This window comes from Fusarium mangiferae (assembly GCF_900044065.1).
Source record: "Fusarium mangiferae strain MRC7560 genome assembly, contig: FMAN_scaffold002, whole genome shotgun sequence".
In the NCBI taxonomy this organism is placed as follows: domain Eukaryota; kingdom Fungi; phylum Ascomycota; class Sordariomycetes; order Hypocreales; family Nectriaceae; genus Fusarium; species Fusarium mangiferae.
In genome coordinates this window covers 461,393-488,242 of record NW_024573922.1, presented here as the reverse complement: position 1 = coordinate 488,242, position 26,850 = coordinate 461,393, and the positions used below count along the sequence as shown (strand labels likewise).

Sequence of the window (26,850 nt, the reverse complement as noted above, 5' to 3'; positions counted from 1 at the left end):
AGCTCATACTTCTTGTACCACGGCCAAAAAGTATCTCTGATCCATATATTTATCGCCCGAATGCCAGCCAGAATGCGTAAAACACCAACAATAGTGGTCGTGGAACCAAGTATATGGCTGGACCAAAGTGTCTTCTCTCAACATTAGTACACATTCTCATGTTGGCAGATAAGGTCTTATCTTACAGTTTTGTTTCCTGGTAACCCATACGTTGTTGCATGGAACCTCCACTCGTGCCCATCGATGATGATACCTGGCAAGAAACCAAGCTCTGAAATGTTGTCACCGACATCAACGGCCATGTTAAGCCACTGCGCTGCTTGCCAGGCTGCCAATTGAACTTCAGCATCTTGACTGTTCCCTGAACGACTCTTCGTCTTGATGGTCGCAGCAATCGGAAACTCTGCAGTCGGTACGAACTGAGTATGATTGACTGACCCGAGGCTGTTGCCTCTTTCTAGGCATTTGTCTCTTGCAACTAGTTCGAGAAAAGGGTCGACGTATAAGACAAAATCGACCTGCCCTTTAGGGATAGACTGTCGATGCCCTTCTGGATCAATTGTAGCCGTGGAGCCGCGATTAATGGGAAAATTAATGTTGACCGTGGAATCGTGGCTTCGGAGGTCTTACCAAGGTGCAACATCGATTGACTGACGCTCCTCCGGCTTGAAATTCTCCACCGCTGCGGTGAGAAGTGGTGTATAGACAAGGTTATTCCATCCATTTTCATCGTACTGAAGAGAATGACATTTTTGTGCCGCCTGAGCGATTTTGATCACAGCGTCAAACAATCCTTTAGTATACACTGGTTCAGATTCGACGGGTATATAGTATGAGTCATCGTCGAGCGTTGTCAGAGTGTAATCAGACCTCGGGTGAGCCTCAATTTCATCCTACAGTCAAGGTCAGTATGTAGCCATGGACTACGTAATTGACTACGCGGGAAGCATATTTACTTACTCTCAAGGTATTCGGAACAATTTTCTTATCTTTCTGAAGCACAAGCAAGGAAGCCAAAAACAGTTTCAGCGTCGCAGGCATATCGTTGTGATCAGGATTCAGAGTCTTGAAGTCGACCCAGTGATTAGCGTATTCATAGTCAGAGGCCTGCGACGACGCTGCCTCTGAATCGCATTCTTCCCCGTGAGGCAACTGGTGGCCGTGTGTAGGCGGGGATGGGGCGTCAATAGGCGAAGGGAATGCGCAACGCCTAGAAACATTTATTGGGTTGAATTTGAGCTTCTTTGCTGGCTTGTCTTCTTCATTATCGTCTGAGGGAAGACCTGTCGTGCGTGCTCTTTTCAGCCAGTACTCAACCATTCCGCTGCCGTTTGGGATAAGTTCTCCCGAACTTTCCATGTTATTGATGGATGGCGATTTAAGTTGGAATGAATGAGTAATGCCGTGCGTGATGCCACGAACTAACAAATTGTGATACGAAACAGCGCATCATCCATCAGCGGAGTAACCTGTGAATACGAGCTAGAAGCGTTATTTGCCGCTGAGACCTGTGGCTGAGAGCTTAATCCAGCCGAGAGAACCTAGAATACGAGTAACCACGTGCTACGTCCCATATCATCATCATCGAACCTCCGTTCACCTTTTGGAATCCCAGAAGAAAGAAAAGCACCATCAGGTAGATTAAAGCGATTGGACACCCGGAAGACTTGTAAACTATTATTCTCTTATCTACTAGCTACGCTTGTTTCAGCAGGCCAAGTCCTCATCCTCTGGCTGCCAGAGCATGTTGGGCATCAAGATAGGCTTCGGTGGCCATTCCCCAGCCGTATAATGACACTCAAAAGTGTGCAATCCCGAGCCAACCGAGCTGCCCTCAATCTGATCATCATTGTAAGACTGGGATGGGTCATCACTTAGCTCGGAAGGTAAGGTGACAATAGCTGATGAGTTAGGCGGCACGAGCAGGGACATTCTGAATAAGCCAGTGTCTGTCGTCCACGTCCACTTGCACTCGATTCTACCGTAAGGTCCATCAAATCTAGTCTCAGCCCAAGTCAAATTCCCTCCGGGGATTGGCTTCACGCGGAAGACCTTCCAGCCCGGCGAAGAGGCCATGGGTGTAATACCACCAACAGTGCCATGAAGCCAGTCTGCCACAGCGCCCAAAGCATAGTGATTGAAGCTTGTCATGCGGCCTGGGTTGATGCTTCCATCGGGTAACATGCTATTCCAACGCTCCCAGACTGTTGTTGCGCCCATCGTGACAGGGTACATCCAGCTAAGGCAAGACTTCTCGCAGAGCATTCGGTATGCTAACTGGGGCTGCGCAGTCCGTGTAAGTGCGTGCGTGATGAGTGGAGTGCCTGCGAATCCTGTTCCAATCTTGAACTGAGCAGCTCGCACTAATCTGGACAAAGCTTTAGCTGCAGCGGTGACTTCTCGAGATTCCTTCCCACCGTCACGGTACAGTGAGAAGCATACCGCGAGGGCGATACCTGTTTGGGTGTTCGCCATCAAGTTGCCTGCAGGCGTAATATATCGATCCTGGAATAACAACCGCAGATGAAGAACCTCAGCATCGTACTTGTTAGCTAAATCGAGCTTGTTCAACAGTCGACAGACTTTGGCGAACACTGATGTAACGTGAACTAGATATGCATCAGCCACCATTACTGAGTCAGTTCTCGAATATCCTGGCTGATCTGGTGGCGCTGTAGGGTCGAGCCAGTCACCAAACTGCCATCGATCTGGGTTCCATAACCCATCGCCTCCCTCTCTATCAACACCCCGCTCCAGCCAAGCACGCATGCTTTCAAACTGCTTCTCAAGCAAGTTCATATCATTACTGGCTGTATACAGAGAATATGGTACAAGAACAGTAGCGTCGTGCCAAAGCGCCTGGGGCATTCGTTTCGGCCAGCCAGGGAGACGAACATCTGGGCATACTAAACCTGGCACCCCATCTCGGTCTTTCTCTAGCAATTGCTCAGCAGCGAGTTCATCAAGCCATCCTGAAAGAAAGCCAGTGGCGTCACATAGGAAGGACGCTGTTGGCGTGAAGACCTGAATATCACCGGTCCAACCAAGCCTTTCGTCACGCTGGGGGCAGTCTGTTGGTATGGAAAGGAAGTTGCCCTTCATTGACCAGACGACATTCTCATGAAGCCTATTGATTGAACCATTAGAGCATCGGAAATGGCCGCGCCTCTTCATATCGCTATGCATGACGAGAGCTTCGACATTATCATCGTCAACACCAAGATGGAGCAGAGGTACCGCGTCAAGAGGCTGTGAGTTGGCATCGAACACCTCGACCTGCACGTAGCGGAATCCGTGGAAAGTAAACTTTGGAGTCCAGTCTCTCAAGACCTTGCCTGAAGATATGATGGTATCTATACACTTGGCGTGGTTGAGAGGCCGAGACCCAAGTTTACCATGCTCCATGACCTCAGCATGCTTCAATGTCAGTGTTGCACCAGCAGGAAGCTCCAGGGACTTGATGTGGAGTTTTCCCACTAGATTCTGACCGAATTCAATGATTGTATTTCCGGTGGTGCACTTGAACACTTGTGATGGTATGATTCTTTGCTTGACTCGAACCGAAGGAACCTCACTTTCCACCAAGCGCTCAGTCGGTTTCCGGCCCAATACCTTGGTGGCGTAAGAGACATACTCGCAAACAGCGTTGGATCCTTCTGAGGCAATCATGTTCCAGCCGTCGATTTCAAGACGTTGATCGTAGGTTTCGCCATTATACAGCTCGCTGCTAATGACAGGACTTGGCGTGCACTCCCAACTGTCATCTGTGACAAGCCTCCAGGGTTGTTCATTAAGATCATGCCTGATCTCAAGCTGGGCAAGTAGTGAAAGTTCTTTACCACCATAGTTGAAGCGGGTGCCTCCTTTGAAGCCCAGAGTACCAGCAAACCAGCCCTCACCGACCTCCGCAGCGATCATGTTCCGAGTGCCTGGCCCAAAGTTAAGATATTGTCCAACATCAAGAGTTCGGTACGCTAGGCGATGTTGATAACTTGTCCAACCTGGAGCCATGCACTCATCGCTCGCGAGGTGGCCATTGATGTAGATGTTATAGACTCCGAGTGCTGTGATGTATAACCGACAGGTCGGTGACTCTTGTTGAGTGAAGTGATCGGGGATAGTGAAGTCTTTGCGAAAGCGAATAGGTCGAAGCGGCCACTCTGGGCCATGATGAGAAGCGGGCGTTATAAAGGAAGTAGCCCAGTCATTAGGAGAGAGTAAGCCAGTTTCGACAGTGGCAGCTGGCGACCACTCTGTTGGCCCTGAGTCAGATGCACCGTATGCACGAACCCGCACAGTAGCTATGTCTCGGGATCGAAGTGGTGGTGCGGGCCATGATACCAGAACAGACTGTTCACTGTCGACATGGTAGGTGGTGGTCTGTGGAGTTGGCCGAGTTGGTGTAGGATGAGACGTGACTTCGATATCATATGCCTTTTGGGACCAGTTGAGCGGCACATTAGCAGGGTCAGACGCAAGGAACTGCCAGGAGATTCGAGGCTGGGATTGACCGATCCCGATGCCATCATAATGATGCTCGAAGACTGGCTTGGACAGCTTCAGTGGCATCATTGTCCTGGTCAAGGGTCAATAGAACTTCTTCCAGTCGCTGGGACCGTAACGCAAGGAAATAGTGTGGCTTAAGTTCTAGACCCGAACGACAGCTCAAGAGTGATATTTCGGTCGTTGATCGACCGACCTGAACGACTAGCTCTGCTATTGAGTCGTATCGCCAAGGTATTAATCGGGTTTGGGTGAATGAAATGAACGAGCTATGGAACGAAGTGATTCTAAGTGGTCGCCAAACGGATTTGAGAGTTTTCGGATTCTCTTGCTATTGGCTTATTATGACTTTAACCTCGGATCTTCCAACTCGCTACCCCGGATACTCTACAACCAAATGCATGTCTCGGGGACGAAAACGCGGGGGAAGTCCGGGGACTCGGCGAACTGCTCAGGTGATCCTTGAATTTCGGTCTATCTTGTAGCGAATCGGGGCTTCAAATCGACTTGATATCTCCACTGGGAAAAGAGAGAACATATAACATCAGATCAACTCCTAAAGCATCATCTATCTCTAAGAAAGTGTTTTCGGGATTGACACTATCTAACCAACCTGTCCACAATGAGTCGTTGGCGTACTATCTCCATCGCCTTGGTCGTCACCATGGGAGGATTCACCTTTGGCTTCGACTCAGGTATGTCCATCACACTCTGAAATGGCCTGAACGTGTATTCTGACTTAGCATCCCAGGAATCATCGTGACGACCTTCGGCCATCAAACCTTCCGCATTTACATGTACGGACCCTCCCAAGCCAGCACTTCTCTGGCTGGTGCCATCGTATCATGTTACAACGCCGGTCAAGCCATTGGAGCCCCAACAGTTGGATACCTTGCCGATCGCTTCAGTCGCAAGTATACCATTGCCTTTGCTTCCCTTCTCGCCATCCTCGGAGCTGCTCTACAAGCTGGTGCTGTCCATGTAGGCATGATGATTGCAGGCCGGCTTATTGCAGGTCTCGCTTGTGGTCAATTCCTCGCTGTTGTCCCGGTCTACATCGCTGAAGTGGCCAAGCCTTCTCAGCGTGGTTTCCTTGTTGGTCTTCAGGGTTTGATGACTGCCATTGGATTTTGTATTGCTAATTGGGCTGGATATGGCGGCGCTTTTGCCGTTGGTGATGCTCAATGGCGGATTCCTCTGGCTATGCAAATCCCTGTTCCCTTCATCCTCATGTTTGCCGTATTCTTTGTACCATTCTCGCCACGTTGGCGTAAGTACCCATATCGTTTGTTGTCTCGGATCCTCTGCTAACCTCACATTTAGTCGTCAGGAAAGGACGTCACGAAGAAGCCCGCCGCGTTCTCAACCTCCTCCACGATACCGAGGGCGAAACCTTTATTGAACAAGAACTTCTTCAGATCCAACAGCAGATTGAGCTTGAGGCCTCTGCTGAGACAAGCAGCTGGGCATACGCTATAAAAGAGCTCTTCTCCATGCGATACCTCCACCGCACGCTTATGGCGGCCTTCATCGTCTCTCAGTCCCAGCTCTCAGGCGCTTCTGTTATCCAGAACTTCCAAAACACGTTCTATGCCGTTGTTGGTATCACCGGTCGACAGTCGCTGTTGGTATCTGGCATCTACGGATTCATGGGCGTCATCGGAACTATCATTTACTTGGGCATCGTTGCAGACAGATGGCCTCGTGCTCGAACATTGTGGACTGGCTTGCTCGCCTTGTCCGTCTCCATCTCTATCTGTATGGCTTTGAGCGCCACCTATGGCCAAGCCGGAGAGAGTAACATGGCTGGAGCAAGAGCAAGTATCGTTTTCATCTTCATTTACTCGGCGATGTTTGCCATCTTCTTCAACGCCATGATTTGGGTCGTCCCATCAGAGCTGTTCCCAACATTCCTTCGATCAAAGGGCATGGCTTTTGCTGTGTCTTCCAAGTCTGTCGTTGCTATCTTTCTCAGTCAAATCACTCCTCTGGCACTCAAAGAGGTCAGCTGGAGGTTCTATGCTCTGTTCATCGCTTGTAACACGGCCGCCGCTGTCCTATACTTCTTCTTCCTGCCCGAGACTGGCGGTAAGACCTTGGAGGAAATTGCAGAGCTCTTTCGTGATGCTGTGGCGGTAGATATGCATGCCAACATTGAGAAGCTTGATGCCACCAGTGTCGTCCATGCTGAAGGCGGCGAGCCTCGCAAGTAGGTAGATCAACGGTACTACAATGGAGGAACTGAGAGACTGCCGAAACCTCGAGGCATTTGATTGGTGGTTTTAGTATAATTTGAATGAATGACTTTCTGACACAATTCCGTTCTGTAATGTTGAATTACCCCGTTGGGCGGTCAAATGAGCGACATGAGATCCTCCCCCCTATGTTTCTCTCGCTAAATTCCCTATAGACTACCTCCTCCACGACGACCAATCTTGTATTGAGTAACCACGGGTCCTGTTTGAGTGATAAGCTATTTCGTCTCATGCCACTGGGCCACCGTGGTTTACATAGCATGACTGAGGTTGACTAGCTATTACATCGAAACGAAACGCTCGGATTTAGTCCTGAAGTCGTTGAGTTAGAACCTCAACATCTGGTTTAAGTTGTGAGGCCACGTTCAATTTGATTCAGTTAGGTACAGGGCCCATTCGTTCTCAAACCCAGAGTTCACCGATGTGAATATGAGCAGAGACTTTAGAGGACATGTCGACATTACTCCGCAGCCACCTCCGGATTCCCCCATGTTACCAATCCGTGATACCTGGGGCTTGTCTAAGAGGCTCCTCAAGCAGAGTTAAGAGGGGGTTCCAATGGCAACCACGTTGACAAAGGGTCTGCTTCTGGCTCCACTCGAGAAGGCAGCCTAGACAAGACCCCGTTATCACAGGTCGATGTCACGGGGGAATTCAATGGCGGCTGCGAAGGCACCTATACAGATCAAGTGAGTTAGCTTGTCAAAAGAGAGAAACTTTACCGATCCGAGGAGAGCATGCTCCGTGAGACCAAGATGCTTCATAACTCGGGCGAGAGCATCGCGACCGCCGTCCATTTCGACAGCCCCGAGAATAGCTTCGACAGCCGTCGCGACCATCCCGGAACTGACCCTAGTAGTTCCTCCGTTCATGTTAGTGCACTTGTGAAGACCGCGCTCCCTTCCAACTCTATTCAAGTTATCATTGCTGATGAGGTCGCGGCGCAGCGTGGTCCAGCAATCTTGAATGTCAGCTAGATGCAACGTAAGATGCATCTGAAATGGATCACTCACGTTTCGGGAGTCCTCCCTTGACCCACAGGCTGCACAAGTAGGCTGCAGCTGCAGCGTCGCCGTAAACCGCGAGCCGATCATTCTTGGGCATTTTTTTGATAGAGCCATCCATGTAACAGACAGCCATGGAGTCGGCGGCTGCGTTCAGTGCTTGTGCACAGAGCGATTTGGAATCGAACTCATATGCGATAATAGACTCGCACTCCGCGACCTTTTGACTGAACCTGGGACAGGATGCCATGATTGCGATCAGTCACTGTAGGTTCAATGTTATGATGATATTGTGAAGATGTGAAATTTGATGAGGAGCGGTGAAGAAATGTCGTCGACGATGTCATGGATGAGGGGTACATGCGTAGAGATGCTGTACAAGTATCATTGGGCGACCACGACTGGCTGCAGGCCAGTGCTGCATTGTTAGTGTGTGTTAGGATATACTACTACATAAAGGCTTTGCCCTCCCATCATCAAGTCTTTTCTATCAGTAATTGTTGCGGCAAAAGACTGGATCTAAGATCCTTGGGGTAAAGGATGCTTCGCACGAAAAGCCCAATGGACCACCGTGATTGCTTACGAGAACGAGGGAAAATAGCTTAATGCTGACTCTCACTATTGACTTGAGCGTATGTGTTGAGCTGAATACATGGGGTTTTATACCCCTCAGCGATGTCAGCTCTAACAAGCCCTTGGCATTGAAAATTCAGCGATAGTTGCCCATTACAGCCTGTACCAGTCTTGCATAGTAGTTACTAGGAGGGACAATTATATGTTTTGGCATTTACCAGTGCGTCTATGTCAATGTCTTATCCAATCTGCCCGCACCTGCTGCTCTTGTGAGGCACAACACGAATCCCAAGCCACCACGTCGAATTCGTCCGATAGGTTTCGGTGTAAAGAATATTAGATCTATGCAACCAAGGTTCTTTGTGTCCGGCTGATCCGAAGTAGTGGTTACTCTCCCTTACTAAACCTCCCTTTCAACCTGAGAAGATGCAAGGCAACCAGCTCAATCATACCTTAGATCGGACATCTCGGCTACCTCCTGAGTGGCTATGCGGCAGCCTTCAATATCAGAGACCAGAAGCGAATGTTTTCGGTCTCACTCTGTTTCAAGAAGGTCATTAAGCCAGCCCCATATCTACCTCGTATGGCCAAGGCTCTTCACGTGAATGGCACTTCTGATCAGCGCGAGTGCCGAAAACAAGCTTTCTAAGAGCCGGAGATTAAATCACCGGTCTAGATCGTCTGCCCCAAAGGACCATCTCTCCCAGTATCATTGGTTGCCATGCTGTAATCTGCCTTGGGCCATTATTATATGTGGAGATCCCAATGTCTAAGCCTCATGATGATGACTACTGCTTTCGATATTGACTTTCGGAACGTGCCGATGGCCCCAAAGCCCTGGTCAAGGGAGACGCTCGGCAGCGATATCCGCTCCGTTTTAGCCGCTTTTGCTGAGAAGTATCATGATGCGCTGTTTGGATCTGGACTGGTCGATTTGAGGGCATCAAAGGTCCAATCGTTCGGAAAGGCGGTCGCCCGGGACTTATGGAAGACGCGTCAGCTCCAAGCTATCGAAATAGTTCGCAGCTTGTGAGGATCTTCGGCGGTAAAGCTCCAAGAGTTTGGGAGTACTGATCTAAAATTGTTCCCTTTCTTATCAACTAGGTTTACCATCGAATCGTTCGAGGTCAGGCTGTACGCGACTTTCACTAGTCACGTAAGGATTTTATCTCTGTGTTACAAGATGCAACTTTATTGTTTAGATGTGGTACGGCGGCCACTTGCATAACTTAATGGCAGTTACAGTAACTATGTTTGCCAACTGGCAGACAAAGGTCTTCAATGAGCGCTATGGGAATACCGGTCTGGCAGTTTCAAGGCTAGCCAATTTGATTGGACCTCTCGTAAAGGGGCTAAGCATAGCCCCATTAGTGGCTTCAATCAAATCTGGGGTAATCCAGGGCGAAAGGGGCATTGCATTGTCAATTGGCAAAAGTATCGAATCGAATACGAACAATGCAAGGCAGCTCGGTAGTGACGGGATATTTCCCCACTTATACAAGGTTGACATAAAGGCACAGCTAGGTCTACCAGTGGCAGTGCTCCATTTTTTTTGACAGCCCTGTCAGCTTCATTGCCGATCAGCCGTAGAACCCCAGTGTTTGACTAAGAGGCCGATATCCGAGACGGGAAGTTTCAATTCACATTATACATGTGCTTGAGTGAGTTTAGGGAGCCTGCATAAGCCAAGAGGTATATAACCATATGAGCTCCTCAGCATCTTGCCGGATCATTCACAAACAACTATCTCATCCATCCACTGAACACAAACCAATCACACACACTCAACCACCAACTCAAACCTTCATCATGCTTCTCAACAAGGCTTTCTTCGGCGCCCTCCTCGCCATGGGCACAGTCGCTGCCCTCCCCAACCCCGACGCTGAACCCGTTGATCTCGAGGACCGCAGCATCCTTCACCACTGCGGCAAGCATGCTTCCTGGGATCATGCCAAGAGCGAGTGCGTGTGCCACGACTCCGGCAAGGTCTACACCAAGAAGCACCACAAGTGCAAGTGCCCCAAGGGCGAGAAGTGGCACCACATTGAGAAGAAGTGCAAGAAATAAGCGTCTGCACTAAGCATCCCTACAACCACGACACGTCAACCTCAACATCCATCGCAGAAGAGTTCATATATACTCAACAGAGTTACATTTCATGGGCTGGTAACTGGGTAATGGGCTTGACCACTGGTGGTTTCGCGGGGCTGTTGAAGGATGTCAGAAGGGGTAATGTAACTGTACTGTTTGCATCGCGTCAAGAAACATATTCTTCAAATTAAGTCCAATTTACCATTTACGTCTTATATGGCCCCTTCACTATATCTTTAGGCTGAATGATAATTGCTTTTTCGACTCACGATGCCGAACAGCCGTGCTACTGCATACTATGACCGAATATCAGCATCAAAAGCGTCTTAGTGTCATGAAACCAGCAAGTCGGTCCGAATAAAACAATTGATAAAAGATCTCAAGCCTAAGTCAGGAAAGTCCGGGGACCCCAGGTTTTAATTCATCCACAAACTCTTGCTATTCATACCTTGAGATGAGGGTCGTTGCCGTTCATATCGTTACCTTTCTACTGTTCACCAGCGTATCAGCATCATCATGTGTATGTGCCTGGTGGAGGAACATGATAGAACCATAATAGCTGACAGCTCCAGTGTCACCAACTGGGGGAGAGTCTTGGCGATAAAATCAGCTTTCCGGATACCAAAAGCTATAATGCCACGCTGACTAGCTACTGGTCAAAGCAAGAGTCTGCGCTTCATCCCAGTTGCATTCTACAACCTACCAACGCCCACGATGTCGCCGCTACTTTGAGTATTATCAACAAACACAAAGGCTGCAATTTCTCAATCAAGGGACATGGTCATGCTCCTGCAGCAGGCTTCGCCAACTCCAACGGCGGCGTGACCATTGACATGACGACTCTCTCATCCGTATCTCCCAACAAGAAGTCAACCATTGCAAGCATCGGCGCAGGTGCAAAGTGGCTCGACGTCTATCAGCATCTCGACAACTCAGGTGTGCAAGTCGCCGGAGGTCGAAACGGAAACGTCGGCGTTGGAGGCTTGCTCCTTGGCGGAGGAATATCTCATTTCACTACCAAAGTCGGATGGGCTTGTGACAGAGTGGTCAACTACGAAGTTGTACTCACCAATGGTACTCTTATTAGTGCAAATAAGAAAGAGAACCCAGACTTGTTCCTTGCTCTGAAAGGAGGGGGAAACAACTTTGGTGTTGTTACGCGCTTTGACATTGAAACGTTTCCGCTGGGCGACATTTCTACAACAAGCATCTCATACGACATTAATGAGAGGGATAAGTTGTTCCAGGCCTTTACTGACTTACTCGACTCATCTACATATGATCCCGCCGCGTCCTTAGTTACCAGTCTTCTTTACAGTTCGGCTTCCAAAGCTTGGTCATTGTCAGCTTCAGCTGTATACACCAAGCCTGTTTCCCAGCCAAAGATCTTCAAGGGTCTTTCGGACGTGCCTCACACGAAGCTTGTGAATAACATCACGACATTGGCAGAGTTTGCTAACGAGAATGATACACCACCATTGTGAGTTCCCATATTGAGCTCAAGTGCACAACTCTGACAGGCGTAGGAACTGGCTTTTTGCGACGTTGACTCTCAAACCATCAGCTCAGAACATGCAGCGAATGTTCGAGACCCTCAATAAGACGATCTATTCTTTCAATCCACAGGACGGAGTGACATGGAGCATCGCCTTTGAACCGTTGGTAGCAGCGATGCTAAAGGGTTCCAAGCACACCAATGTCCTTGGCCTTCAATCAGCGCACGATGGCTATAGTAAGTACCCATTGGATCCTCTCATAACCATCTCCTAACAGTCATAGTTGTTCTTATCTCAGCTCTGTGGCCAAACTCAGCTGTGAATTCGGATGTTGAAGCAAAGGCAAAGGATATCCTGTCAAAATGGGAAGACGAGGCTCGTGCAAAGGGTCTGCTGCAGAAGTTCCAGTACCTCAACTACGCCGCACCATACCAAAGGCCTTTTGAGTCGTACGCAGGTGATGGGCTGGAGTTCCTCAAGTCGGTCAGCAAGAAGTATGACCCTGCTCAAATCTTGCAGAAGAGAGTTGGTGGCTTCAAGCTGTGAACTTAGTGAGCGCGGCAACGTCTTCCTCTAACAGGATATCAAGAGTAGCGACAGCACTCGTGATGCAACTTATTTGAAAAGTACAAATAGGCCGTCAAGGCTTCCAAGCAAGGAGTCTAGTGTACATTTCGTATATCTCATGTATCTCGATCTACTAGGTATCACATCTATATAACATGGCATCCTAAACCCTGGATGCCTTCGACTTGAATCCAAATGCACCAAAAAGCATCATGAAAATGTAAACAACCATCATATACAAACCTTCACCGATGAAACAAACCGCCGCAATAGGATCGCCAGCGCCTCTTCTAACAGCACCAAACATCCACTTTGCATCTTTCTTCGCTTCACCAACAGCCCACGTCAAAGGCGATGGCTTAGCAGGTCTCTCCTTGATCTTGGGTCTTGAGCCAGGGAAATCAGCGACGCCTTTCCTCTTACCCTCGAGATCTTTGAGAGTGAGGGTGTGATTCTCGTGTTGGCGGTTGCGGACGCTCTCCTTGGTGAGCATACCACGAATGGTCTCTTTTTCGGAGGCCGTGTTGTGGTTCCACCATTCTTCGACGGCGGTGAACATGTATTTCTGGATGGGTGTTTTGTGGCGTGGGAATGCGGGATGATGCATGATTGTGAGGATCTGTCGGATAGTTTCTTCTTCGTTGCGGAAGGGGTCGTCCCAGCATTTGACGACCTGTTGCGTTGTCCAGTTTGTCGTGACAGAGGAGACAAGGCCTGCGGGTTGGTTGAGCACGTTGCTGAAGTGATCCTTTGAGATGTCCGAATGGCTGGGATCAGACCCATCACCATCGAGGTATACCTCAGCAGACGTCGACTTTGCAGCTTCAGCATCAACACGCTCTTTCGCTGCCTTGAGCGCATTGCGCAGCTGCATGATAGAGCTCTCTATCATGAGCGACAGGTACTTAAAGACAAGCTGGTCTGTCCATTTGCCCAGCTGCGTGCTAGACTCCTCCGACAGCGGTTCGGCATCATGCTGTTCCGTGCGCTCTTGTATCCATTTCTTGATTCGGTCGTGGAGGTAGAAGATCGGTTCGATGGTCTGCCAAAGCTGGTTGGCGTCGAGGCTACTCGCGGCAGTTGAGCTTTGTTTGTCTTCCTCGGCTTTCTTGAAGAGCACACCGACGGTCTCGAGCTGTTGGAGGATCGGGTCGTTCGTCTTGGAGGCCAATTTGCTAATCGCTTGGATCGCGGCTTTGAGTAGATCGAAGATGTGCTGGAAGGCGATCTCGCCGAGGTTCAGTTCCTGTTGGCTGTCAGCACGGGCACGTGAAAGGAGGGGGTCGGCTTGCGCACGTTCTCGAGATTCTGCAGTGAGCCTTTACACTGGAGAATGGCCATGTCGTCGGCTTCACCGAGGATACTGTGGAAGATGTCGAGCATTCCGAAAGTGCCAGTAACAATGGGCGGGACCATGCGACTTCTCCATCGTGGGGTCTTGACGCGACAGGCTTCGCCGACAAAGGCAAAGACGTCGTGCTCCCCAAGTTCATGCAGGCAGAGTTCCGTAAAATTGCTATGCGCCGAGAAGTCCTCGAGAGTGTGAAGCGCAGCGCCAAGATGAATGAACGCTTCCTTCTTGGACTTTGGATCCTTCTCGCGGCCGAGTCGAATGCACTCGCGTAGCTCTCGCGTGACGTAATCAGCAGATGTATCCCAGCCTTTGCCCGAGTTTGCGATGTAGTTCTTCATGCCCGTCTTGGGGTCAAACTCGAGTTCGCGTGGATCCAAAGGCCCTCTCAACCTCTCGTCAATCTCCTTGGCATTACTCGGGTATCCCTTGGGGTTGTCAATATGCTCCACGTGAGTGTAGCATCCCAAGCGCTCGCGCGTTACCTCGAACTCGTCGGTCGCGAAGCCAAACTCCAAGAACCCCATGATGCTAACAATAGCTCTGAGAACCGGCTCAGGAACATTGTCAAGGCCTGTTGTATCGATGATTTGCGAAAAGTCTCGAAGCCAGTTCCCAAAGTAAATTTGTCGTCGCTCAAGCGTTGAAAATCTGTAGTGCGTCACAAAACTCGCAGGGAGGTACCGGAGGGCTTCGACGATGTCGCCATGACGCCAGACGTAGCCGTTGAATTCGCTGTTACCAGCTACTTCGCCTGCTCCAAAGGCTGAGACGCGGTCGGCGAAGAGGAGACACACGAAGGCGACAAGGAGAAGTCGTGTTGCCAATGCCATTTCGACGGAATGAAATGTGACGTCATAAATGCATTCAGGATTGACAAAAAGAAAGGATCAGCGTCATCGATGTCTTGGTAAGGTTTTTGCTTTCGGATTATTCTATTTCCGCGCCGATTAATCAATCACGAGCATGAATCATGGGACCAGTTCATGACTAACGGAAATAAACAGAACCTCCCAGTGATTAGCTTCAATTAATGGCGGTGATCACACAGAGCTATTGTGCACCTCGTCTCAGTCTAAAGATCTACTTTTACAGCTTCGCACTCGCTGATAAAGTGAAGAGGTTTCGGCCGTCACCAGACTGGTTCACATGACCCTTTATACCAATTGGCTCTCCGTTAGTGCTCGCAAGTGTCGCCAATGTATGCTCATCACCATGGTTTGCAATGAATCTCTGTCCATTGTCAACCAGCCTTCCAATTATATGGCCGAGCCTGGGTCCCTTTCGATCATAATCCACAGTATAAGTCTGTTTTCACGAAACACGTCAGACAGATGCAAATAATTGGAGCGTGGCACAAACCTCGATTACAGCTTCGCCTTGCGCTATCGGGGTAAACACCGGACCTTGAGAAACATCGCCATTATCAAGAACTTTGCTTTTCACATAAGTAGAGGTATCACGCCGCCGGTGAGCCGATAGACAAAGAGCGTGTTGCCACGATAGAATTCCTCCGTTCGCAAGCACCAAGCCGGTTTGATGCTGCCGGGTTCGAATAACTCTTGTCATCTCCGCGATTGCCTGTCAAGACCTTTAGAATATGCTCATTCAGACTCAGATGAAGGCTTACGTGAAGAGAATAATTGTTGCCTGCACCGCCAAAGGAAGTAAGGCCACCAAGTAGAGTGATAGGCTTGGCAGGCTTCTGAACATCGAGACCGACATGTTTACAAGCGAGTTTCGGGACGATGGGAAAGCATCTATAAACATGTGAGTTCCAATTCAACGTCCATGTTCCGGAACCCACGAGTAGAAGTCAAAGCAATCGATCTCGTTCTTAGTAAACGCAGCAGATTCGAGGGCCTTGTCGATTGAGTACTCGATAGCAGGACTAGAAAAGTAATTGGCTCGCTCCCAAACTAGACTAAATATCAGCATCATCTCAATCAAAGGGTAGAAGTTGACCGACAGTGTGAACTATCGTTCGAGCCAGCGCCGCCAGTGATGTACACCCATTTATCCTGGGGGACGCCTAGCTTAGTAGCATACTCGACCGAACTGATGATACAAGCCGCCGCCAGGTTTACACCATTGAAGGCATTCATTAACAAAGGGTCTAAATGGTTAGCTCATAGTCAGAGTCCGTGGCGACTACACATACAAGGTGTGCAGATCATGCGATTCTGCTTAGTTATTGTCTTAATAGCATCAACATCTCGTGGTGTTTCGCCTGCTCTCCAGCTGATTGGATGTTGACAGGCAATCTTGTCAAATTCAGCGTAAAGGGCTGATGATTCGTGATAATTCTCGTGGAATGTTTGCTGGTGATGCTTCCTGTATGCGTTTTCGTATAGAGGGTATACTTGAATCGGCATTCCGATGGAGTGCGAGGCACCGACATCTTCATCCTATCAGACAGTCTCTAATGGAGAGTTTGAGTTAATGCTTACCTTTCAAGAGTGCAGGGTCACTCGGGCCATATAACTTTGCATCAGGAGACATCGCAGTCCATCCCGGTGGCGGAAGACGCCCAGCTTTCTGGCACGCAGACACTGACACATATCAGCCGAAGAGTCTTCATTTCAGTCCGACCTCAACTTACATGACGCCAATGCCTCACCTCCTGTGACGATTGCCAGTTTCGTTTCCCCTGCTGCAACTCTGGCTGCTGCTGCGTCGCATAGCAATGCAGGCGTATGACCCCCATGGCTTGAGAGCTCAAGATGTGAAGGTTCAACGCCAAGTTTCTGAGCAAGGTGCTTTGGTAGATCATCGTATGTCCAGGACCAAGGAGGAACAACAGAAATACTATCTACATGTTTGATAACATCGACTGTTGTATCTTTGGCAGCATCGCGGATTGCTGATAAGATAAGCTCTGCCGGTTCGAGGGTATTTTCGAGGGTAAACTTCTTTTGGCGGAATTCTCCGACGCCGATAATAATTGGGTTTTGAGGCGATGGAGGCATAATGTCGTCAATCTTACTTGCTGAAAGTTGAAGAAATGATATTTTCGTATGTCATAATTGGTCTGCACGATTGCTGGTTGGTGTTTGTTTGATGTATACGGAGTTATGAGGGGTATCTTTAGCCGAGGCATCACACGGGCCTGGCGAGTCCGACTTTCTGACTCAGCGAAATCATGAGCATGAGGGATCGTCAAAGAAGCCCTCGCTCGTCGTCGGCCACTTGTTTATTCTCCGTTTTTTCTTAGGCCATCAGAATATTTGTCATAAAGCATCACAAAAACTGGGTTACTCACAAAATATTGCTCGGTAATGGAGACATGACGGGTTCTTTGCCATCTCGGACTCTGTGAAAAGCCGAATGCCGCAAACATCGTATTCCATGACTCAGAAAGGACTTGGCATGATACGATGGCTTCAGAAAGTCATTATAAGACACACTCTCCCCGCTCAACTTAACTATGTCAGCCAGATACTAGATCCAGTGTTCTTTCTCTCAGTATGACGCCAAAACTACCATCACTCATTGAAGTCGACAGCCTCGACATTCACGTCTTGATCAACGATGAGATTGACCAAATCTCACCGAGCCCAAACCCGCGTGTTCAGCATGCCCAATCCTTCGCTGGTGTCCCATTAAGCCCCGTGTCAGACCCCAGCTCTCGAGGAGGAGCTCGGTTGGAAATGCCAATGCGAAACATCTGTTGCGGTGCTCATGGCCTGTCCCTGTTTATCGTGAGCTTGTCTTCTCAAATGCCGGTACCGTTTACTGAACCCTTGACAGACAGCGAAGAAGGACGATAAGTCTCACACGCTGCTTTTCGATGCCGGTCCCGAGGAAGACGTTTTCGAGAAAAATGTCCAGAGACTCAAGCTCCCAATGGCTGAGATTGGTGCCATTGTTCTTTCGCATTGGCATAGAGATCACTCTGGTGGGCTTCTCTCGGCGATTCGTCTTGCCAGCAGCGGGAGGTCGGATAATGACGAGGTCATTGTTGCGCTTCCTCCAGATAAGCCAGCGTTTAGAGGAATCATGTTCGACCAACCCATTTCGCTAGAGGCAGACCCAACCATGGATGAGATCGATAGTGCTGGTGGTAGGACAGTTGTCTTGAATGAGGCGCGTACCATCCTCGATTATGCCTTTCTCATATCCGGAGAGATTCCGCGCCAGACAGAGTATGAAGGTGGCATCCCAGGTGGTGTTCGATATGATCCGGTCAAGGATGAATGGACAAAGGACCAGCTGATCATGGAAGAACGGTTTGTCATGTGTAAGCTCAAAGGTGAGTCCCTCTCATCACTCGGTCAATCACCGCATCTGACCTCTTTGCAGGCAAGGGCCTGGTCATCTTCACTGGCTGCAGTCACGCAGGCCTCATCAACATTGCCAGGCATGCGAAAGCTATCGACGACAGCCCTATCTACGCTATTGTCGGCGGCTATCACCTTGCAGATGCTTCACCTGATAAGATGGAGCAGAGCATGAAGGATCTCAAGGATCTCGAGCCGGCTTTGCTAATGCCGGGACATTGTACTGGGTGGAGGTTTAAGGGACTTATCGAGAAGGAAATGCCAGGTCAAATGGCTCCCATATTTGGTGGCACAAAGTATACACTGTAAACCAGACGCCTGTTGTTTCTCATGTTCCTAAATAGTTACTAAAAAGATATCGTAGGGATGGCAATGCATACCGTAGACGTGTTGGGTAGCATAATCGTTCAACGGTTCAAAGAACACACAGCCATTTGGTCGCCTAACAAAGCCCAGTGCATCTTCCGCTCGGTCTCGTTCAACATCCGTATAACCGACCCTCTTTATCCATTTCGGGATGCAACGTCAAACAAAAACAAGCAAGGGTTCCCCGCAGGTAAAAGACCCCATGCGTCGGTGATCGACATACCTTAACGCAAATTCAAGATGCGCACCTATGAGCAATTGAATCTGTGCTCGTATGTCGGCTCGTGGGGTAGCCGCACCTATCGAATCGTGAGTATGGTGTCATAAGTTTCCATTCTCGTCCCGTCTGCATCTAAGACCCGAAAGTTTTATGGTTAAATGCTTAAAATCCGGATTGAATACGCGCTTCTACGGACAACGCGAGTATAAGAGTACTGGATTACTCTGCATCTATGGGTATTTTCCACCATGCATTGATCTCTCCCTCATCGTCATCATCATGGCTTCCCTTGTATTTGCCACGCTTCTTGCCAGTGCATATGGCAAGACTGTCAAATCCTCCACTCCACCAATGGGATGGAATAGCTACAATCACTACAACTGCCGGCCTTCCGAGGACATCATCAAGATCAATGCCAAAGGTTTGGTTGATCTTGGATTCAAGGATCTCGGCTACAGCATTGTCACTGTAGACTGCGGATGGCCTTCGAGAGACCGAGATAGTGAAGGGAGGCTTCAATGGAACGAGACTCTATTCCCGTCGGGTCCCAAAGCCCTCGGAGAGTATATCCATGATCTGGGTCTAGAATTTGGTCTTTATTCTGGAGCTGGATATTTACAATGCGGTTCATCTGACATTCCTGCTTCTCTTGGTATGTGCATCGTATAGCTCTTGATAAACTGGCCAGTATACTGACTGGCTTCAATAGACTACGAGGAGATTGATGCAAAATCATTTGCTGAATGGGGAGGTGACACCCTGAAGTAAGACAGTCTACCATTTGCGATCTACGTCCACTGACAATCTCCAGATACGATAACTGTTACGCGACATCCAAGACCGACATGGTCGACGCCACCTCAGCTGAAGCAAAGAGCCCCAATCGCTTCATCAAGATGGCTGCGGCGATCAATGAGACTGATCGAGACATCAAGTACTTCCTCTGTCAATGGGGCATTGGCGAAGATGTCCCTCAATGGTAGGTTGTCACAGTAATTAGTAGTTCGTCTTCTAATAAGAATCAGGGCTGCTCCTCTAGGAAACTCATGGCGAATGAGTAACGACATCTTCAATGCCTGGAGAGCAATTTGGCGCATTACTAACCAGGTTGTCGCTCACGCCAAATACAATGGACCAGGCGCTTTTGCTGATATGGACATGTTGATGTGAGCTACGTTGCCGATCTTTCGTAACATATGCTAACCACTGTAGCATCGGTCTTGGTGCACTTTCGCATGATGAAGAACGTTTCCACTTCGGCTTCTGGTCCATGATGAAATCTCCTCTCATCATCGGCGGTGTGATGGACGCCAAGCAGATCCCAGCTGAATCTCTCGAGATCATGTCCAACAAAGAAGTCATCGCTATCAATCAAGATCCCTTGGCAGAAGCAGCGAAGCTCGTTATTCGATATACCGAAGAAGAGTGGGATGTCTGGGCCGGAAATCTCTCTTCCAACCATAAGGTCCTCGGCGTTTTGAACTGGAAGAACGAGACCCAGACAGTGAAGGTCGATCTGTCGCTGATTGGTGTTGACAAGGCGGCGGCACGAGACGTATGGGCTCATGAAGATCTCAGCATCTCAGGTATCCAGGAATTTAAACTTGCACCTCATGAGTTACGACAGCTTGTCTTGTCTGACATCACTCCGGCTTCGCCGCCTAAGGCCGCGGGTTACTATTCAGCTCAGGACGCAACTCTCTCAGGTTCAGCTTCTCTCGTCAACTGCAAAGACACTGAATGTCTCCCAACTCACAAAAAGGTTGGATCCATCGGTAGCGATGCTAAAGTGACCTTTAAGTCAGTCAGTGCAGCCAAGGATGGTCCAGTCTATCTTGGCATCGATTACATCAATCATGAGTACCATCACACGATCGGCGATTGGGAGACAAATTCTCGGAACATGTCAATCTCGGTCAACGGACAAGATGCAAAGCGATGGGCGTTCCCGAATGCTGGAGGTGACTGGTTTGAGAGCGACCGGCTCACAATCCTTGTTGATGGGTTCAAGAAGGGAGATAACAACGAAGTGGCTTTCACTGCGTCTGCTTCGGGCGGTTGGGCGCCTGATTTGGTTGGATTCGAGGTCCTGGAGTAGTCGAAAAGACCCCATCAGAGCATCCATATGTTTCAAAACATAGCAAAGATTAAGAACTATGTACGCTTAAACCCCGTTTCTAGTGATGTTGCATAACCTTATGTCTTACAATTATATGTCACATTCTTCCGGTCCAATGATCCCTGTCAGGCGTGACATCGTTTTCCGTGGAATACCCTACAGTTGAGCAATGAACTAAAGAAATCGGACCTTGAACAATAGAAAAAAGCTTCGGATTGTAACTAAACACTAAATAAAGTGAATAAGTGATCTTCAGTCCCTTTTTACGTGTACAACTAGCTGCGACTCGCCCTAATTAGGTCTTATTATGCAGAAATCTTATCATATACTTGGGGCTGTGTGAGTTCTGGCTCACGAAAGCTTAGGCGCAAAAACAACACCACGAATTATATATCACAAGAATGAGATAATGTATTGTCTCTAATAGAAATTACGACTAGGAATATCAATTATATATTAAAATAAGAGTTCTTGCCTTTACTGGTTTACCAGGTTAGATATGGCTAAGTCTCGGGTAATATCTAATTGGCACCCACCCCGCCAGAATGACGTTTAATTGTTAAGCGAGACAGAATAAAACACCAAGTCACAGATCGTCAAAAATGCAAAAAGAAATCCCCGAAACCTGGATCGAACAAGTGACCTTTCGGTGAGATGTGTTATCAATTACAGCCGAACGCTCTTCCAGCTGAGCTATTCGGGGATTGTTGGTGAAAAGGCGCTGCAAATTGGCGACATGTCGACAGCCGCCGCTGATGATCGCGATAAGCCAGATGTTTGATGTTTGCTACTTCCGATCGCTTCTATTTTAAGCGAGGCATGAGGATACGAGGAGAACACACTGGTTGTAAATGGTTTCGATGCCAATACAGTAAGGGATTGCTCTCTGTGGTGTCACGATGCCATTTATGGCAGAGAGATAGAATTGAATGCCAAGAGAAGCCCTAAATCTGAAAGGCAAAAATCACGGCATGGTAAATGGAAAAAAGGCAAAAAAAGATATAGCTAGCAGCTATCAGTTTCGATCTGATGACCTCCGGGTTATGAGCCCGGCTACGGGAATTGTTAGTGCATGTTCGAGATGAAAGGATGCGAAATCACATACCGCGCTTCCACTGCGCCAAGCTGCTTTCTTGCGATGTTTTGCCGAGTTGTTTTTGCGCTCTATCAAGGGTCTCGTTCCGCGTTCCACTTTGGATCTGACAATCGGCTTTACTGTCTTGTTGACTGCGGGGCTCGCTTGGATTTAACAGTTTGTTTGTTGAATACATGCATTTAACTCGGGCAAAGAGCCGATGTCTGCAAAACCTTCAGTGGCATCCATGCATGACGCGTGACGATGTCTTCAAGGGTATTTTCAGCTCGCTTAGCACTGACCATCGTGACAGCTTCTTGAGACGAAACGATGTAACGATCTCATATGATCGGGCAACTTTCCGAACAGGGATCATCTGCCTGTCAATATCTTTCGGCCGATTCTCGTGAGCGATGCCACCAGCCGGGAAAGATGTACCCGAAGGCTCTGATTAGCCTTTCTCCTTAATTAGACGAGTCCTCCAACATGTGGATAGGAGTCAATGCGAGCTTGGAAGACTATTTGCGGAGGAGACGGGACCCCTTTTTCGGGAGCACGTGGATTTTCTTGTCCAACGGTGCACAGCTGGGCTGGATACGAGTTACCCGATTATTACCGTTTGCGCGTGAGTCAAGACGACCTGATTGCGGGTTTGGTGATCGGGAAGTTCCGATGCTGTTAACCGGAGAAATGATCCCAATAGTTCCTTTGGCGGGCTTTTGTGAGATTAGAGCGCTGACTCGGAGGCTTTTTGGCTCAAATAGTTTGTCTGACAGTGACTACATCATCGGTTTTGAGTCAGGGCCAAGACGGAAGTCCTTTGCAAGTAAACAGATGGAAACGTCAATTATTTGTCCCGGAAAAGGTGACGCAAAATGTGAGAAATTGGGAATGGAGTCAATAAGCAAGAAATACCAAGCTATTATGTATTAGACACGAAAATGAAGCAACTGGTGACATATAAGAACCATAATAAATCATCGTGGTCCCCGAGAGACTCCATAAAATGGATCCGGAGCTGAATGTCCAAGGGCCTAGGATAATCCGCCAACCGTTTCCCTCTTCCGCAACCGTCTACGCCCGTTCCCAGGCGATGGAGCGAGTCAGTCGAGGCACAAGCGACGACATTACTGAGATCTCGTTGGTAGATCGCGCTCATCCCTGTCTTGGCCTAGTCCCCCATTGAGACTTAGTCTAGAACGAATTTCATGCCAGGCCCCAGACTCAAAACTTTAGCCAAACTTTATTGACGAAGCCAAAAAGCGTGATTGTCTTTACGGAAGGAGGAGACTTGATGGGAGATGAAGGGAGGATCGTCATGGATCTTTTGTATTGTTCTTGGTTGCAGATGGATGACACAATGGGGAGAGATCATCGATTTGGGGAGGGTTGATGAGTCTCAGCCACAATGTTCCAGACGGAGATACATACCAGCTGATCATGAATCGAACATCGAAGCCTCCAGCCCTCTTCCCCGGCAATAGTCTCCTTCCCCAGTGACGGTAGTGGAACATCCTTCGCGCGTGTCAAGTCAAACCAAACCTCAGCCCACCCCAGCCAAGCCTAACCACACGCAGACTGGGCAAGGAACACACGCGGTTTAGCAGGAAACGCCATCTCCATGGTCCCCTGCCTCCAGTCCCCTTTAGACTCTGCCACGCTCTGCGCACGCACATAAGATCAGCGCAGCTGTCTCTCCCCTCCTCATGCTGTCGCAGTTTGTCTCGCAAAGTCTTTTTTCTTGGCAGGCAGGCTGACTCGAACGACCATGGATTACTTCGAGGTATGCTGGTCGATCTTCAGCACCATCTGCCTCGTCAATGTTGTTTTTGGTATTTTGGTCTGTGAGATTACCACGTTTACTGTTTTAGCTGCTGTGCCGATCTTTTCGTCTGCGGCGGGGGCTATTGCGAATGGGCTCTGCTATTATGTTTACTACCTGAAGAATCCTGTCATCAACGAAGTGGTAGCGGCCGTGTTCTCAGACTTCTTCTGGCTGGTACGATACCTTTCCTGTGAATTGAAAGTGAATGTTACTGATGATGTGAATAGTTGCAAGAAGCCAGTCTGTTGCTGTACAGTTATATCATCCTCCAACGAGTTCTCCGACCGAAGCAATGGCGCGTCTTTTCCATTCTGTTCTGGACTCTCATGGTCTTGACGGCGATCACTCGAGTCTTCATTGCAATCTATCGCGCCAAGTTCTTGATTGAGGGTGTCGCCAAGTTCGAAGTCATCATCAACTATCTTCACATTGGCTACTTCACCTTCATGGCCATCTCCGAATGTCTCAGCGCCTACTTCCTTGTCGTCATTTTCGCCTCAGCCAAGACAGCCAGTATGAGCGCTGCTCTCAAAGTCGGCCTTCTGCGATACTTGACACGCAGTACCGAAATGCGTGTCGCTTTCTTGGCTGTATTGGGAGTTGTACGAACTATCATCCATCCATTCCAAACTCCGGGTCAGAAGGCAGTCAACATCGCCAGTCAATTAGATCGCTTCCTCTACGCTCTGTTTTGTTTATACCCGATTGTCCTATAGTAAGTCACCCGCAAAATACTCTATCGCACCAGAGCTAACCAGGTGCAGCTTCGACACTCTTGCGTCCAAGCTCCGCTTCAATGAGGATCGATCGATATATACCCACAGTGACCAAGCTGCCGCCGGCAACCGCTACGGTCTGAGCACTCAGACAAGATGCTACACGACGACAAAGTCCAATTACGCCTCGAAGATGTATGGGGCCGATACTCCGGGTGATAGAAATGCTTCCCAAGAGCAAATTGTGCCAGCCAATGGATCCACTCGCTCCGGGGTTTCGGAAGTCGAGATGGAAGATATGGATGTTGAGGGTTTCGTCATTCGAAAGACGACTGAGGTTACAGTCACATAGTTATTTCATGGACTATGCTACACCGAACTATATAATAGATTTCTTAATAAATAATTGTGCAAACAATGCTGCCTTACCACTTTTTAGAAGTGACGACGAAGGATAGCATAGAAGAGGCGAGAGAACGAAGACCTCTGTTATAAGCGACTGTATGATCTAGGCAAGTTTGTTGTACTCGGGATACTTTTAACGCGACTAAGAGGGGTTCGCAAGATGACTCTATGCTACCTATGATGGGCCTGATATGACTTCAATGTCATCCAGAATCAGGTGCTCAACTTCGAGACCGACACATGCGCCCATCATTTGCAATTGACCAAGCCTCACTACCCACAGCAACTTTAGAATAGAAGAGATGTCCAGGATCGTACTTTTTCTTTATCTTCAGAAGCTTATCATAATTGACTCCATAGAAGGTCTCTTGCCAATACTTCTGTTGAAAGTCTGCTTCGTTGATATACGCACCGGCACCAGGGGTCGCCTTCTCGATAACAGGTTGAATCTCCTTCGTCATCCTCCTCTGAGTAGCCAGCATTTCCTCCCATGGAGCTTCATTATCCCAAGGAAGAGTTAGAGAAACCTGCACGATGGAATCTCGCCATTGCGGCAGTACTGAGTTGGCGTTGCTGCCCCCGAATTTGGACACGTTGAGGCCAACGCCGATATAAATGACTCCCATCTCAGCGAGCTTCCGTGCTGTTGGAGAGAAGTCCTTCAGCTTGTTGCGAGGCAGTAAGCGACCTCCGAAGAGTTGTGTTCCTACTTGGATGTTGCCTGCTGGGAGGGGACCCCAATAGTGATCATAATGCTCGTAGTAACTTGGGAAGTGCGTAAAGGTCGGTTCGAATTTGATACCAAGATCAGACAAAGAATCAGCGAGCGGCTGAAGAATCTGTTTGACCTCGGCCTCGGTCTTGTCGTACGCCGTCAGAGCTGGAATCTGGAGGAATGAGTCTGAGAAGAAGTAGATGATCATAACACCAGAGTCAACAATCTTGGGGAGAGCAGCATGAAAAGCGTCGATGGCCTTATATATGAGCTCTGGCCTTCCTTCAGGTGCAGTGACAAGAAACTTAGCTCCACTGACCTGAGCTTCTGGATGAGCCCGTACAGTAGCTGAGATAACAACGCCATAGTTGCCCGTGCCACCTCCGCTCAAAGCCCAATATAAGTCGCTGTTTTTACTTCTGCTCGCTTTGACAAGCTCTCCATCGGCAGTAACGACATCGAATTCGAGGGTGTTATCAGCGGCTAAGCCGAAACTGGTGCTTAGGGCTGAATGGCCGCCTCCTTGGGTATAACCTCCTGCCAGGCCAACCGAAGGACATTCTCCAGTAACGACGACTAGATTCTCGGCATGGGCAGCTGCAAGTGCTTCAAAACCTTGAACGCCGGCGCCGACCTTGAGAGCTTTTCCTTGATAGTGATCGTCCTTCCAATCGATGACTTCGGCGCCCTTTAGGTAGTGAGTCCAAACAGCAAGGGACCCTGCGCCGGTTGAACGGCCGAGGTAGTCATGACCTGTGTTACGGATTACAAAGCGTATGTTCTTCTCCTTGGCGAATTTTAAAGTCGCTGCGACATCATCTACAGAGGAGGCATTGACGGCATATCTGACGTAGTTGCCGAGCGTACATGGCTTGTCCCTGGGCTGGAATGGGTCACAAGACTGGTTGGCGAACAGAGGAGCCATCATGGACGAGGAGGATTCTGAACTTGCATATGTTAGCAGCTGATTTGATGCATTGAAGGAGATCGTGGCACTGCACGAGATGAGCGGAACCGGACTCACTGAACTGACGAATACAGCCATTGGGTCTGAAGGCGTTGACACTCCTCAGCATCATAATTCGGATCATGACATGGACTTCCCAAGGGAACGGTAGCTACCAGCCGGCGACCAACCGTACTGTTGAGGTGGTCCCAGTCATCATCAGAAGGCCAACAAGAGTCACCGGGGAAGCATTTGCAGCCTGGTGCTGTGGCCTTACACCCAGCTATGCAGAGCAACAGAGACGAAAGGGCAAGGCTGCGCATTGTTGCCAGAGATAACTGTT

At 48.9% G+C, this 26,850-nt stretch overlaps 12 protein-coding genes and 1 non-coding gene across 13 annotated transcripts; 6 read left to right on the top strand and 7 right to left on the bottom strand.

The window, feature by feature from the left end:
- Positions 1 to 176: 176 nt before the first annotated feature.
- FMAN_06606 (uncharacterized protein) lies at positions 177 to 1,359 on the bottom strand (the record flags this gene model as incomplete). The annotated part of the gene is made up of 3 exons (XM_041826592.1): positions 177 to 444; positions 631 to 893; positions 961 to 1,359. The coding sequence occupies 3 exons, from the start codon at positions 1,357 to 1,359 to the stop codon at positions 177 to 179; spliced, it is 930 nt and encodes a 309-aa protein (XP_041677640.1).
- Positions 1,360 to 1,707: 348 nt separating this feature from the next.
- FMAN_06607 (uncharacterized protein) lies at positions 1,708 to 4,569 on the bottom strand (the record flags this gene model as incomplete). Its single annotated transcript, XM_041826591.1, has 1 exon — positions 1,708 to 4,569. One exon carries the CDS (start codon positions 4,567 to 4,569, stop codon positions 1,708 to 1,710), a length of 2,862 nt encoding a protein of 953 aa, XP_041677639.1.
- Positions 4,570 to 5,125: 556 nt separating this feature from the next.
- Positions 5,126 to 6,716, top strand: FMAN_06608 (uncharacterized protein; the record flags this gene model as incomplete). Its single annotated transcript, XM_041826590.1, has 3 exons — positions 5,126 to 5,198; positions 5,255 to 5,773; positions 5,827 to 6,716. The coding sequence occupies 3 exons, from the start codon at positions 5,126 to 5,128 to the stop codon at positions 6,714 to 6,716; spliced, it is 1,482 nt and encodes a 493-aa protein (XP_041677638.1).
- A 671-nt stretch (positions 6,717 to 7,387) lies between these two features.
- FMAN_16042 (uncharacterized protein) lies at positions 7,388 to 8,012 on the bottom strand (the record flags this gene model as incomplete). Its single annotated transcript, XM_041826589.1, has 2 exons — positions 7,388 to 7,719; positions 7,772 to 8,012. The coding sequence occupies 2 exons, from the start codon at positions 8,010 to 8,012 to the stop codon at positions 7,388 to 7,390; spliced, it is 573 nt and encodes a 190-aa protein (XP_041677637.1).
- A 2,132-nt stretch (positions 8,013 to 10,144) lies between these two features.
- On the top strand, positions 10,145 to 10,402 carry FMAN_06609 (uncharacterized protein; the record flags this gene model as incomplete). The annotated part of the gene is made up of 1 exon (XM_041826588.1): positions 10,145 to 10,402. The coding sequence occupies one exon, from the start codon at positions 10,145 to 10,147 to the stop codon at positions 10,400 to 10,402; it is 258 nt and encodes an 85-aa protein (XP_041677636.1).
- Positions 10,403 to 10,880: 478 nt separating this feature from the next.
- FMAN_06610 (uncharacterized protein) lies at positions 10,881 to 12,468 on the top strand (the record flags this gene model as incomplete). The annotated part of the gene is made up of 4 exons (XM_041826587.1): positions 10,881 to 10,946; positions 10,999 to 11,906; positions 11,953 to 12,158; positions 12,206 to 12,468. 4 exons carry the CDS (start codon positions 10,881 to 10,883, stop codon positions 12,466 to 12,468), a joined length of 1,443 nt encoding a protein of 480 aa, XP_041677635.1.
- A 184-nt stretch (positions 12,469 to 12,652) lies between these two features.
- Positions 12,653 to 14,673, bottom strand: FMAN_06611 (uncharacterized protein; the record flags this gene model as incomplete). Its single annotated transcript, XM_041826585.1, has 2 exons — positions 12,653 to 13,735; positions 13,786 to 14,673. The coding sequence occupies 2 exons, from the start codon at positions 14,671 to 14,673 to the stop codon at positions 12,653 to 12,655; spliced, it is 1,971 nt and encodes a 656-aa protein (XP_041677634.1).
- A 256-nt stretch (positions 14,674 to 14,929) lies between these two features.
- Positions 14,930 to 16,809, bottom strand: FMAN_06612 (uncharacterized protein; the record flags this gene model as incomplete). The annotated part of the gene is made up of 8 exons (XM_041826584.1): positions 14,930 to 15,148; positions 15,203 to 15,421; positions 15,471 to 15,600; positions 15,648 to 15,759; positions 15,810 to 15,956; positions 16,002 to 16,241; positions 16,291 to 16,392; positions 16,443 to 16,809. 8 exons carry the CDS (start codon positions 16,807 to 16,809, stop codon positions 14,930 to 14,932), a joined length of 1,536 nt encoding a protein of 511 aa, XP_041677633.1.
- A 498-nt stretch (positions 16,810 to 17,307) lies between these two features.
- Positions 17,308 to 18,429, top strand: FMAN_06613 (uncharacterized protein; the record flags this gene model as incomplete). Its single annotated transcript, XM_041826583.1, has 3 exons — positions 17,308 to 17,541; positions 17,591 to 18,092; positions 18,143 to 18,429. The coding sequence occupies 3 exons, from the start codon at positions 17,308 to 17,310 to the stop codon at positions 18,427 to 18,429; spliced, it is 1,023 nt and encodes a 340-aa protein (XP_041677632.1).
- A 556-nt stretch (positions 18,430 to 18,985) lies between these two features.
- Positions 18,986 to 20,804, top strand: FMAN_06614 (uncharacterized protein; the record flags this gene model as incomplete). Its single annotated transcript, XM_041826582.1, has 5 exons — positions 18,986 to 19,358; positions 19,416 to 19,470; positions 19,518 to 19,685; positions 19,732 to 19,872; positions 19,919 to 20,804. 5 exons carry the CDS (start codon positions 18,986 to 18,988, stop codon positions 20,802 to 20,804), a joined length of 1,623 nt encoding a protein of 540 aa, XP_041677631.1.
- Positions 20,805 to 21,440: 636 nt separating this feature from the next.
- tRNA lies at positions 21,441 to 21,528 on the bottom strand. Its single transcript is given in 2 exon segments — positions 21,441 to 21,476; positions 21,492 to 21,528. It is a non-coding gene; the product is annotated as a tRNA-Tyr (tRNA).
- Positions 21,529 to 23,668: 2,140 nt separating this feature from the next.
- FMAN_06615 (uncharacterized protein) lies at positions 23,669 to 24,793 on the top strand (the record flags this gene model as incomplete). The annotated part of the gene is made up of 3 exons (XM_041826581.1): positions 23,669 to 23,899; positions 23,953 to 24,440; positions 24,490 to 24,793. The coding sequence occupies 3 exons, from the start codon at positions 23,669 to 23,671 to the stop codon at positions 24,791 to 24,793; spliced, it is 1,023 nt and encodes a 340-aa protein (XP_041677630.1).
- A 274-nt stretch (positions 24,794 to 25,067) lies between these two features.
- FMAN_06616 (putative isoamyl alcohol oxidase) lies at positions 25,068 to 26,830 on the bottom strand (the record flags this gene model as incomplete). Its single annotated transcript, XM_041826580.1, has 2 exons — positions 25,068 to 26,508; positions 26,586 to 26,830. 2 exons carry the CDS (start codon positions 26,828 to 26,830, stop codon positions 25,068 to 25,070), a joined length of 1,686 nt encoding a protein of 561 aa, XP_041677629.1.
- Positions 26,831 to 26,850: the final 20 nt, after the last annotated feature.